This window comes from Pyrgilauda ruficollis, unplaced genomic scaffold, assembly GCF_017590135.1.
Source record: "Pyrgilauda ruficollis isolate IOZ18807 unplaced genomic scaffold, ASM1759013v1 scaffold9, whole genome shotgun sequence".
Taxonomy (NCBI): domain Eukaryota; kingdom Metazoa; phylum Chordata; class Aves; order Passeriformes; family Passeridae; genus Pyrgilauda; species Pyrgilauda ruficollis.
Window position 1 is genome coordinate 7,098,061 of NW_024531043.1, and position 12,917 is coordinate 7,110,977.

Sequence of the window (12,917 nt, forward strand, 5' to 3'; positions counted from 1 at the left end):
TGGAGACAGTGTCTGGGGCTGGAAACCATCCATCCTGGCTGGTCTCACCTTCTGATGTGTCAAGGCAGCTGGCTCTGGGAAAGGGGGAATAGAAATACACAGCAGGACACACAAAAAGGAAAATAAAGGGATTCTGGACTTGTCTTGTGGGTGCTGTATCTGCTCATGGGTAGCAGCACGGGGGACCAGGAGGCTTGGTGTGGGGGCTCTGGGTGGAAAGGGGTCCCTCTGGGAGTGCTGGCCTCCAGGTGGGAAGGGCAGGGACAGCACACCTGGCTGAAATGAAGAGGGCTGGGTTTTGTTTGACAAGAGCGGGTTAGGCTTTTTGACCAGAGATGCTCTACTTATCCTCACATTTTGGGCTGGGGTACGCACCATGGGAGGTGCAGAGGGCGGCATGAGCGGCGTCTGGGGCAAGCTGGATGGAAAAGGAGTGAATGTGTGCTGGTGGGTGTGTTGGTGCTGATGCGTGTGTTGGTGCTGGTGAAACTCCGCTCTCAGCAGCGGCACCGGGCCAAGTGAGGCAGCGGCCCGGTCCGAACTCTGAACCAAAAACCGGTTGTTCAGCTCTTGCCTGAGCAGTTCGTGATCTAGAGGAGAGAGAGAGAGAAAAAAAAAAGACACAGAGGCCCGTGGGCCTGTGAGTACCACAAAGACGGAGGAGAAAGAGTCAATATTCACCTGGCATTCCCTGTTTCTGCAGGTCATGCTGTGGTGGTTTTCTACGTGAGGACTCATTGGTGGAGGTAAGAGAGATGCCTGTGACAAAGTACCAATCAGAATCCCCGAATGAGGCTGGCAATACATGATTGGTTGGTTGAATGATATCAACAGGCTGGTATCTAAAGACAAGAGAGAACACCATGAGTCATCACAGCAGAAAACATCATCGGGGCTCGCACTCCGCCCGCCCGCCCGCCCGCGCCCCGCCCGGCTCTCCTCCCGGCACCTGCTGCAGCCAGGGGCTTGGCTGTCCAGCCTCACCTCTGGGTCACACCTTGGGTGTCCAGCCTCACCCTTGGGTCACACCTTGGCTGTCCATCCTCACCTCTGGGGATGCCTCCCAGGCTCCTGGGAGCTGCACCTTCCCACACCAGCCAGGTGCTGGGGAGCGCTCTGGAGGCCAACAGCTCACTTTGAAATGAGCAGTACTGACCTTCATCCTCTGGATGTGTGAGAGTCAGAGGCACACACACACACATACACTGAGAACTGTTGTGTGTTAAGCTCTGACAATGAGGCACTTGACAGGTAAAATTTTGGTAAGATCTGCAGTGCAATGAGACAACCGTGGGTTTGGGTGGCTGGAAACTGCCTGCTCAGACATCCATCCCTTGTGCCATCCCTCCCTTCTCAGCCCCAGGACATGCACGCAGTGACCAGAAACATCTATCCTATAAATCAAGGCCTTCTTTACAGTAAGGTTTTCTTGAGATCTTAAATAGGAAGCAGTCCTTTCCTCAATTTGTAACAGGCTGTAATTCTTGTTTTTTGTCGTTGCCACCCCAGGTTTTTCTCCTCTGAGAAAATAAAGAGGAGGAATCAGTGTGGAGGGGGAGAAACACTGAAGTGGCTCAAGATCTCATCAAGGTTGCAATGATTGCTGAAACAAAATGTTCCACCATATGACGTGGCCTCTTCTCAGCATCTTCCTCTGGAATAGCAACTTGCATTGAATGTGAATGTGGTTCAGGGCAGGGGAAGACACCAGTGCTTTTGAAACGATGTCACTGAAGACAATAAGGACCAATGTCCACTTCTCCAAAATGTCTGCTGGTATAACAATTAAATCTATCTGTGGCTTTGCTTAAGAACTTCAAACAGGGATTAGCACCCAACATATTACATATTTCTTTAAGTGAAGACCAGCCTGTGTCCCCAGCTGTGGATGACACACACCCAGTCCTGACTGATCTACTTGCTTCTGAATTTTCGTGAATCCTCTTCTTTCACTGTAACAACCCCTTTAAACTACAGCTCTGAATATAAAGGGGCAAAAGAACACCTGCACTTTAAAGTCTTATTTCATGTTCTGCAGGGATTTCTTTCACTTTAATTTTTACAGTAACATTAGAAATGTCTAAATCAATCACTTTCTGAAGTGACATGGTTAAGATCTTTAAAAACAGGCACTCTGATGGGGAACTTCAAGGTCTCTACTACCACTTAGAAGCCTATGATTGAAAGTCACATTTGATAGCAAATTTTGGGTCCTAAGTCATTTACTTTTCAGTAATAAATGTACTGCTAAGAGCAGGTACTATGTACTGCTACAATCCATATAATAATTAATACAAAAGCAGACAGTATATATATTTGTGATACTGAAGCCTAAGGCACTGGAGCAAAAGAGTCTGTAATGGGTTCTCCTTGGATTGAGCAAATAGGAAAAAACCTATAGGCTGAAAGCACTTAGGTCCAAAACCTAACCTCTTTAGAGAATATGAGCATGATTTCACGTGTGTGTGTGTGTGTGTTTACACTTTTAAATCTGGCATGGCTTAAAGAAACTGAATCCTTCTGTTAGCATCAAGATAATCCACTTTTCTGGAGGGAGAGATAAAAGCAAGTTGGCAGTTGTAAGCGCTCTGATATCCAATTTCTTTAAGAGACTGGAAGTCAGACTGATAGATTTGCAGCTGGCTCCAGCCCATAGCCCTCTACCACAGCTTTGGCCTCTGTCAGGAAAAGAAAAGGCCTGGAGATGTTTGGAGAAGCTGAGTGGCACTTGGAGGAGTGGCTGCTTCGTAGTAAGGATGGAATTGCAAAGGAACAGCCCAGTTCTGTGAGGGGCTCTGAGCAATGTCTGGATCAGAACTCCGTTCTTGTACCTGCCAGTGATGTCAGGTCCAGTCACAGAGTAACACAATCAGGAGCAGGGTGCTGAGCAGCCCTTGGGACCTGCCACCACTGTCCTGTGTGCACACACGAGCTGGGCAAGGCACAAAAAGGTCACTCCTGCTCACGGTGCTCTCACATTCAGGAGAGGAGAGACACACACCCCTGTTTCCTCTGGGTATCCCACATCAGGGCGGCCCTTGAGCAGACAGCAGAAGCCCAGCAAGGGTTGCTTCTAAGTTACTTCTGTTAGCTTTAGGTTTCAAAAGGGAGAAATGCCACCAGAAGCGCATTCTTGTCTCACTCTTCAGGGCTGCTCAGCAATATTGTTTGCTTTTAAGGAAGTTTTATGTGAATGACAACAGAAGCTCCTGGCTCTGCAGCACTCTGTATTGATTTTATGATGTGCCATTTTGCAGACATTTCATATAGTGCAGACAAGAGGCATTTCACTGTCTGCAGGGTTAGACACCTAGACCTTTCCCTCCACTAACTTCGGCTTCTCCTACTTAAATTGCAGGAGAAATCCTTTTAGTAGGAGCAAGACTGTTACTGTTTCCTGGCAAGCTGCTGAATGTGAATAGGTCACTTGATCTTGCATCTCCTGAAGTTAATGGTGAAAACATACTTGCTTTCAGTGACTGCAATATCATGCTTTTAGTGAGAGCTCTGCTATTTCCTTTTGCTATGCTTTCAAAGTCTCCATCACAGTAGTCCTTCGCCTTAAACAGGGGAAGCAATGAATAGGTCTCCCACAGTGCTGCCAACATCTTCCCAGCCATGTGGTTGAAATTCTAGATGGTGCCAGGGCTCGTGACAGCTGCCAGCTTTGGCCTATGTGGTCCTGTCTCTGGCAGGGAACCCACAGCACTATCATCATTCTCAGAGCTCACTTTGGACCCGTTCGTACTTTTTTTTTTTTTTCACTTAGAGAAGCAGTAATAAATAATGAGACATTATTTAGGTCCTGGAAGCAAACAAGGGGGATGGAAGACCATCAGATTTTTCCACAGCAAATCTGTCATTTCCTTATTCCTTTAACTGACTTCATAGGAAACAGAGAGTGTGTTTTTTGCAAAATGCTTGTCCTGTTTAATCCCTGCTGAGTTAGTTGTGGATTCAAATGCCAGATCAAAAGGAGGCCCCAGCAAGTGAAAGTTGCTGGGAAGTCTCCAGCTGCCAGGGTCTCTTCCAGGGACAGCTGTAGGCTAATGGCTAAGCTATAAACAGGGCATTTAGGGCAGAAGTGACAATAGAATGGGGGCCAGGGTGAACAAAGGAAACTTTTTAAAAGGATGCAAAGACAGTGAGAGTAGAACAGCAGAGCTTGTCAGCTGAGCTGTCTCTGACTCAGACTGAAAGGCCACGGGGCCATGGGCACAGAGCAGTTGTGCTGCTGCAGGCAGAGGATCCTGCTCTGCCACCAGGATGTGCTGCTGGTCGAAGGACCAGACAGGAGATTCAGTGATGTTCAAGTGCTTGGTTAGAACAATTGCAGAAACAGTATTTTCTCACCAGTTCTAACAGCAGCAGCTTTCTTTGGAGAGGGGAGAGAGAAGGAGAGAATGGCAAACTGTGCATCACTTCTCTGTTAATCTAAAAAACGTCTGATGACTGTGGAATGCCACACTGGACAACTCATGCCCTGAACAGGACTTATTTTTTTTTAAAGCATTTGTTATGAAGACTTCCCATAGGAAGTGATGTGTCCACAATCTCTCATCTGGTAAAGCACATCAAGGTCTCCTGCCTGTTTCATGAGCACTGCCACAGCTCCAGCACACACTGAGGGGTCTATGTCAAGGGATTTCACCTGCCCACCAGCCAGCCCATCTCTCAACACCCTCCAGTGCATGCATGGCCGGTTAGCCCTGGAGAAGAAGGGACCTACCCGCAGGGTGCCCTGGTATCACGAGGCTGTTGGTGGGTAACGCTGGTGGAGGTGGCAGCGTGGGTGGGGTGGCGAACATGGCCGGATGGTGCTGGTGTTGGGTCTGCGATCTGAGAGAGAAGTGCGAGGTAGCAAGATTAGAGATGGAGAGGGGCAGAGCTGGGCCGGAGGAATGGTGTGGTGGAATCTGGGGAGACAGGGGCAGGTGCTTCGGGAGGCTGATGCTCGTTGCACTGCTAGCACTGCTGCTCCGGCTGCAGGGAGAGAGATGGGAGGGAGGGGAGAGAGACAGACAGACAAAGAGTGTGTTACAATACAGGACTGAAACGGTGCAAGAAATACACTACCAGAGACAACACAACTATGGAACACTGATCTCCCCAGGCTCATGCTTTTGCTGGTCTTAATGGCAGTTAAAGCATCTTAATGAACGTCTCCAACAGGGCAGAACGGGCTTGGGCTCTCTGGAGGGACATCTCCTCCGGTGCTGCAATCCTCAGAGCTATCTGTAAGTACTGATGAGGGCCACAGAGGCAGCTGGATTTTGCATCTTTACGGAGCCTCTGATGACCTTGCAGTGTCCATGTGGTTCCTTGTGACCAGAGGACACAGTGACACCAATTCCTTTTTCTGCTGCTCTGGGTGTGCAGAGCTGCACAGCACGAGTGACTGGGGCCCTGCTGGATCTGCTGCACATGTGCTGTGCAGTTGTAGTCACACAAGCATGCAAATGCACACCATGTTAATAATTTTTCTCATAGTAATTTGTATTTTACATCTTCTTCTATTATTATTATTACTCCATTGCAAGTGATCTAAGTTTTGTGGGCTGAAACACACTATCACTGAAGTTATTAGTTGTGCAATTCCCACAATATTGAATATCTGCTGCAAGCTAAACCTCAGAGAGATCTTGAATGGCTTGAAATATTATTCACCATTTATACTATGGTGGCATTTACAAGATAAAACCACAACAGAGCTTAAGTATGCGGGATACTATGAAATACACATTAATGGCAGCTCTCTGTATTCATATTCTGACCTTTGTGCAGTCAAATATTATGCTTTAAGTCAGTTTTCTCATCTTGTTTAAACTAGTCTAGCTCTTGTTTGGGAGGCAAGGCATGTTTTCTGTACCAGCAAAAAGACTATACAGGTTCCAGCTGACTGACTAAACTCTTTTGTCTAGAAACATTTTATCCATACCATTTTCACCCACCCTCCTGACTGGATGGAGGCAATTTAAACAGCAGAGCTAAGCCTCCTGCAAGATCTGAACATGTCAGATTGATGCAGATTTTTCAGCCCACATGGGAGCCCTGGTCTCCAGGGACACAGCATTTTCCAGTACAGATCACAGGATATTCTGAGCTGGAAGGGACCCACAAGGATCAGAGTCCAAGACAGATATCCCTCTGTTGATGCTGGTGAGCCAAAAAACCTGAGAACCATGAACAATGGAAGTATTTTTAAATATGGAACAAAGGTGTTGCTCAAACTCAAACCACCTTAAATTTCTAAGTCAAGAACTAGCCAGCTCAGACAAGACCGTGCAAAATTTTACTTGAAACTGGACTGAAAGGAACACGTGCCTTTCTGCAGAAGGTGTGCATTTATCCCCTCATTTATCACGTTTCAGATGCACTGATCCACCACAGCTGGAAAAACCAGCCCGGAGTCAGCCCGTGAAGTCCAATACCCAAAGCTCAGACCATCTCCCCCCAGGTGAGCGCTCGCCTTGCCTCCCAGCCATTTCTACCTGCTGGAAACAAGCTTTAGCCCTGCAGCAGCCTGAAGATGACGTGAGCATCCCTTCCCCCTACCTGATGTTATTGAGTCCGTTGTGGGCCACCTGGTGATGCACTTGGTAGTTGAGAGGCGGAGGGATGTGGCTCGGAGGCTGGCTCCGAAGGTCGGGGATCAGCTGAGGCTGCGACTGCGGCCGAGGCTGCGGCTGGGACTGCGGCCGAGGCTGCGGCTGGGGCGTGAGCCTGGGTGGTGCTGGTGCTGAAATCACTGGCTCCTTCTTCAGCAGGGGGCTTGCTCTGGCACTTGACGTGGGCGCTGAGGAAGTGGAAGTCACGACGGCAGCGACTGGCTGGGGGCTGGGGATGGGCAGGGCGAAGGGCACGTCGGTGCTCAGCTCCCGGCTCCGCTCTAGCCCAGACACCTTTGGGACATTGGCTGCTTTCGCTTCTGGCTTGTCATTCAAGGTGGGACCTTATGGAGAGACAAGAGAAAGAACAAAGCGCATGCTGAAAGGTTTGTGTTTCTCTCTCTGCTTGGTGGAACATATGCCTGGGAAAAAACAAGTCATGTTTCAGCTCGTGGGAGCGCCGTGGGAGCGCTGCTGCTACAAGATGGATGTGTGTTTGAGTCTGTCCTTCCGCTGTCCTTGACTGGCCGGTCCACAGTACTTTCAGCATGTGTGCAAGAGACTTAGCTGTCATTAAATGAATGCATACTAGAGAGAACACACGGCTTTGTGACTTCTTCAGGGGCCCAAGGTTATGTACAATAGGAGTGTGAACAAGTCTCAAGTTACTGCTACAGTATTTCCTGCTCAATGCAAGTTTTATGCTCATGAGACACAGGCCTCATCATTAAGACATTTCATTTTCTCAATGCCCTTTCAAGGTAACCCACACTGGATTTAGATTCAACTCCAGCTCCAAGCACCAGGAGCCAAGCATCAATCCTTAATCATAACCCTATCTGTCTTCTAGGATGGAGACTACCTGGGATCTCTGTAGCAAAGGATGGGACAGCTCTGCAGAGAAGCTGCGATGCTGCTGTCCCCTGGCCACACACTTGTGTTTAAGAACAGAGCAGGGAATGGTGGAAAAATCCAGTCAGAAGTTCAGCGGGCACCCAAATCTAGTCCTGCTCACCCTAAACAGTAAATATCTGTACACTCAGCATGCTGAAACTATCAGGAATGCTGCAACCTTGCAAAATGCACCTACAGAGAGAATTCCATATGGAATTACTCCTTCTGTGGGGCCAAACCCTGCCATTTTTTCATAATTAAGCTAAACAAAGCACCCCAAAGAGTTAAAAGGCTGCGAAGGAAAAAGGGAGGAAAGAAGAGATATTTCAGATCAAGCAGTATCCAAAAGGTTGAAGACAACTGAAAAGACCAACATGAAAGCAATTCAACTCCCACTGTAACTCCCTTTTCACCCTGATCTGTGGATCCTTAAGTGCACACATACCCACAATGACAAGAAAAGCTTTTCATGGGCTACAAGGTTGGTGGTGTGCTTCACACACATCCCACTGTGCATACACTGCACCTCTGACTTTTAGGAGACACTTTTGTTACCCACCAAAACGTGCTGGGGGCTGCTGGCATTTCGCTGTCTTGCAGACACACAGGAGATGCTACCTACACTCATTAACATGCCCCCAACACCCTCACAAACTAATTCCACCTTTGAAATTCTCCCGTCTCATCAAAGGACCGAGCCAGTTCCTGATGTAGGAGGGTGTGGAAATAACACACAGCACACCCTGTGAGCTAATTCTGGCCGTGCAGAAGCTCTGGCCAGTGTTTGTGAACCAGCCCATGCGAGGCCAGAGCCCCCAGTGCCGCTTCCCCAGCCTGAGTGCTGGCATCAGATGGCAGGAGGACAGCAGTGAATCAGAGCCTGCAGCACACCAGCTCATGCTCTGCACCCAGAATGCCCACGTGGTGATGGCATCTCCTCCCTTGAGATAAAAGGCAGCTTCCCACACTGCTTCTGGCTCTGCCTGCACTCTCGCCAATGCACCGCTTCCCTCAGCCATCAGTCAGTCAGCTCATCACTGTATGTGCATGAATTCAGAATGCAAGAAGAGGACGAATGGAAACATATGAACTATATTTATCAGCTGAAAATGTCTTGGGGTCTTGGGGCCTCAAACCCACAAGTAACAGGAACAGAAGCCTTTCCAAGCACCAGTGTTTTGGCTGGCAGCGAGTACTATCAACACTGTACTTTCCAGCACCTTATATATCTTTACAGGTTTGACACAATGTCTGGAGATCCTAAATTAATCTCTACAACAAAAACAAGGTTCTCATTTCAATGAATTTCTTTATCAAATATGAATTCATGCATCACAGGTAACCTGGTTGTGTGCTGTAGCTAGACTTGGTCCAATGCTATTCAGAATTGATTTTTGAAGTAAAATTCTCAATGCTTTTGCGCATCATTATTTTTTATAATATGTTTGTAAATGTCCCTCAGTTTTTACTGCTAACAGCTGAAAAATTGTCATTGCCTAGTCAAGCCAGGGCTCCCCACACTGCATTTTGGAGCAAGTGTGTTCACAGCTGTAGATTCCACTATTTTTCAGGAGCTACCCATTAAAAGCAATTGGGTTTCATTCCTGAGCATAGGTTTCCTCAGAGCCCATTAGCTCTTTGCATCCAACAGGCCTCCTCCTACAGAGTTAAACTTCATATTGTGTAATTATAGGCAATGTAGACTAATGGTGTATATTCAAAACACACTGGCACCACGAAAGTTAGTTGAGTAAAAAGTCAATTAGATCCAAAACAAATCAATAAAGTCCCACATTAAAAGCAGCTGTTTGACCAGTTTTATGTGCAACTATTGATTCCCTGTGGTTTCAGCACTAGTTCTCATTTGCAATTTTCTCAAAGCAAAAGCTCAGTCTCCCGTGCTGACTGAATTGACCAGCCAAGCCTGGTTGTGCTAGCTCGTGCTAGGGGTACATGACTAATTCCTGCTGCCAACTTCCATCTCTCAGGATGCAGTACCACAATGTTTTTGCGTTTTGTTCTCAACAGCAATGAAAATATCCACATGCCAGTTTCCCCCTCGCCAGAAGAGCTACAGGCACGAGTGGGAGCATCTTCTCTCCTTTTGCACAAAAGCAGAAGCACTGAGAAGGGAAAGATATGATGTGGATTCATGGGCAAGAGGGGAAAAACATCTGAGAGAGCAGCCCCCAAGCCTTCTCAGACACCACACAGGAAGGGGAGAATTCTGGTGTTTGGTGACTTTGTCATTTTTCCTCTGATGGCCGCAATGCACACATGGAAGTCTCTCAGCTGTCTTTCCTGAAATACCTCAGAAAGTTAATCTTAATGATTTTAATGAGGGATGTTGCCCATTCTGATCAGGATCCTGAACTTTGTAGTTTCTCTGCAGGATACCTGAATATCCCTCCTAAGAGAACTACACTCCTGCGTGCCCAAGCTCTGACCAGGCTGACTGCTGCTCACATATGGAAATATCCCAAGGAAAGCAACCAAATACTCCCTTTTGAGCGAGCTGGATCAGGTTGCATTGAGATCCTTTCAGAAATTTCTGTTCTTGGGCTGCTAATCCAGCCCTCCTGAGCAGCTGGACCCAGGGAGCTGAGCACAACTGCCCCAACAAAAACACAGACCCACCCGACCACACCACAATGTTCTAGAGGCAAAAATGTGTTTATTTTTACCAAGTCCTAGAGTAATTTTCATGCTTAATGATAACAGGCTGAGCCAATTTGCCTAAGACTTGACAGTCAGCTCCAATAATTCAACCTTAATTAAACCTGAACGCATGTCAGTTCAGCTTGTCCCTTCACAGGAAATCTGACATTTGTAATGATTCATGTTCCAGCCATGCTACGGGAAGGCTGGATCACATCTGCCACTCTCCACCGTGCACAGCGCTACCCCTTTTGAGCATGCCAACTTTTGTTTATTTTCTAACCAAACACCTTGGACTTCTTCCATTGAGAGGTTTTCTTAAATGAACAGACAGTGCAACATGTCTTGATCTCACAGGGATGAATGATGACTGAGTGTGAGAGACAGGGAAGAAAAGGCTGAAACTGCTCTAACAAGGAAAAAACCTCAACAACCTGGGATTAGTAATTCTTGCCTCCCTGATCGACTAATTTGTTCATTTGGAGAGTTGCAAAAGGTTAACTTCCCTACATCTTGGGCTGCATCCAATTCCAACTTCAGCCGGTAAAGAAGAAAACGTAACAATTTTTAAAAGCACAGAGAGCTTTAGCTCCTGCTGTGTAAATCCGTAGGAACCGGAGGTGAAGTTTAAGGGAAACCCCGAAGTCAACAACAGCTTAAATTACTGTATAAAGTGTGCTTCAGGAGGAATTACCTGAAGCTGAGAGACCATCAGCCAAGACCCCATCTGAAAGTTCCCTGAATTCTGGATCCGTGGCTGCAATAACCGTGCACTGCCCATCCCCAAGGCTGCAGAGGGGACATGCCTGCCAGTGTGTAACTACACGGCATTGCAGGCTAAGCACAATACAGAAAGTCCCAGACACAAATTAAACCTTTCTGTTACAGGAATTTGCTTTCAAGCTGATTAAGAGTAGCTCAAGTGCAAGGGATTAAACATGTAAAGGCTGCTTTGAGAACTCCAATAAGCAGTTACTGTGTTATACAAACAGTACTTAGGGCAACAGCAGTTTCAGCCCTGCCTCTTGCTCTTTGCAAGCTGCTGGTTGTTGCTGAAAGGGGACTGTCAACACACGTACAATGTGATTGGAAATAATCTAATCTTGCTTGCACGCCTTTCCTTTGTCTCTTGGAAAAAAGAAAAGTGGAGTCATTCAGATGTCTTTCTGCAGCCTCCCTCTGCAGTCTCCCTTGTTGCATTCAAACAGCAAGGGTGATGGGGTGATGTGAGAAAGAAATTCCTCTCCTACATCCATCAATGACATCTTTACCAATGGCAATTTCCCAAGAAACACAACAACCACCATCTGTAGCCCATCTATCCGCCCTGTACATATCCTTGAAAACAGACACAGGCCAGACTGGCTATGGTGAACCCTGCTCCATATTCCAGCAAGAAATGCTAGAAAAGCAGCACCACAGGAATTAGACATGGCAAAAAGCTGAGAATTTCAGAGTGAGTTGATGAGTCCCAGAGAAGAATTTTGAAACACCAGCAAGGGGAAAGAGTCAAGAAGGGCAGGACTTTCCAGCAGGAGGTCAAAACAAAGAAATAACTAAGTAAACATCAGTAAACATTTTGTGGGGTTTTTTAAAAAAAAAATCAAATTGAACTTTTAGGCTGCTGCATAACGTACTGTGGATATGGAACATATAATAAGCAGAAGAGAGAGTAAAGCATTTTGCTTTGACAACGATAACACTGATGCTGGTAGAGTGCTTACAAGTGAAAATCAATATTTAAGTGCTAATTCTTTATCCCTAGATGGCTTTTGCTTTTATATAAATGGCTTTTTCATTGCATTTTAGGAGAGTAGCACTACTTAAGACTTTAAGCGATTAGGCTGTTTGCAAAGGTAAGGCAAGCAGAGCTACAGCACAGAAGCTCCCCAACAAAGGGAGCACAGAGTTCCTCCACCTATTTTAATGCAAATCAGCTCAAGATAAGACATAAAGACCTGGGACTTGCACATAAAACTACTGTCTGGAAGGGTCCAAGGTTGTGCAACACAACGATTTTTAATATTACTGAGAAGCAAAGGCCAAGTTTCCATCACAACAGCTGCGCCAAAACAACGTTCTCCTGTGCCATGGGCTCCTCTGAACATCATGGGCTCCTGGTGGATTTTCCAGGAAAAATTACAGTGTTTTCTCACAGAGGAAAGCAAACTGTGAGCACAAGCCCTTGTGCCCAGCTCTGAACCCGTGTGCCGTGGAGCTGGCCTTTGTTCCCGGTGCGCTCCCGGAGACCATTCCAAGAACAAGTGGGGAGCTCTTCCCAGCCCGCCTGGATTCGTCCCCTATCACTCAGTTCATTTGTACAGAGCTGTCTGTCAAGTCACATTGCCTGCTGCAATCTGAAACACCTCCCAACAGCTGCCACTATCAATTACTCTCCCAGGCAGCCCTGACTATCAGGAGGAGAACTGGAGCGAGCACTTGCCAGTTTTAATAAACTGTGTTGCCCAAGTCATTTAACCTGCTAGATTGCTGTATGCTGGGGCTGTAACAAGCCTTCAGCTTTTCAACCTAGAAGAAAGCAACAGTGGCAAAAAGCTGTCAGCTTGGTCCTCAGAATTAACTTCCAAGGGTATCTTCCCCCTCCCTCCCTTCCGAAGCGCCCAAGTTTAAAAAGTGAAATATCTTCAAGCCATTTTCATAATGTCACGACACGGAAAGCAGCTCTCCTTTTTATCACAGAGCCAGCAACTCCCAACAATGAGGGGCTGATGTGCTCCACGGTTTCCACGTTAGGGG

The 12,917-nt window shown here is 47.0% G+C and overlaps 1 protein-coding gene across 21 annotated transcripts in view; it reads right to left on the reverse strand.

The window, feature by feature from the left end:
- Positions 1 to 12,917, reverse strand: part of FBRSL1 (fibrosin like 1) — a 500,045-nt gene that overhangs the window by 20,136 nt on the left and 466,992 nt on the right. For 12 of the 21 annotated variants that reach the window (XM_041488543.1, XM_041488539.1, XM_041488537.1 and 9 more), the window contains 3 exons: positions 6,556 to 6,952; positions 4,730 to 4,983; positions 355 to 590 (listed from right to left, as the gene is read on the reverse strand). In XM_041488543.1, coding sequence (XP_041344477.1) covers positions 355 to 590; positions 4,730 to 4,983; positions 6,556 to 6,952 — 887 coding nt within the window. Of the gene's footprint in view, positions 1 to 354; positions 843 to 4,729; positions 4,984 to 6,555; positions 6,953 to 12,917 lie in introns of all 21 variants that reach the window. The other 9 variants (XM_041488548.1, XM_041488542.1, XM_041488541.1 and 6 more) reach the window with 3 other exon arrangements.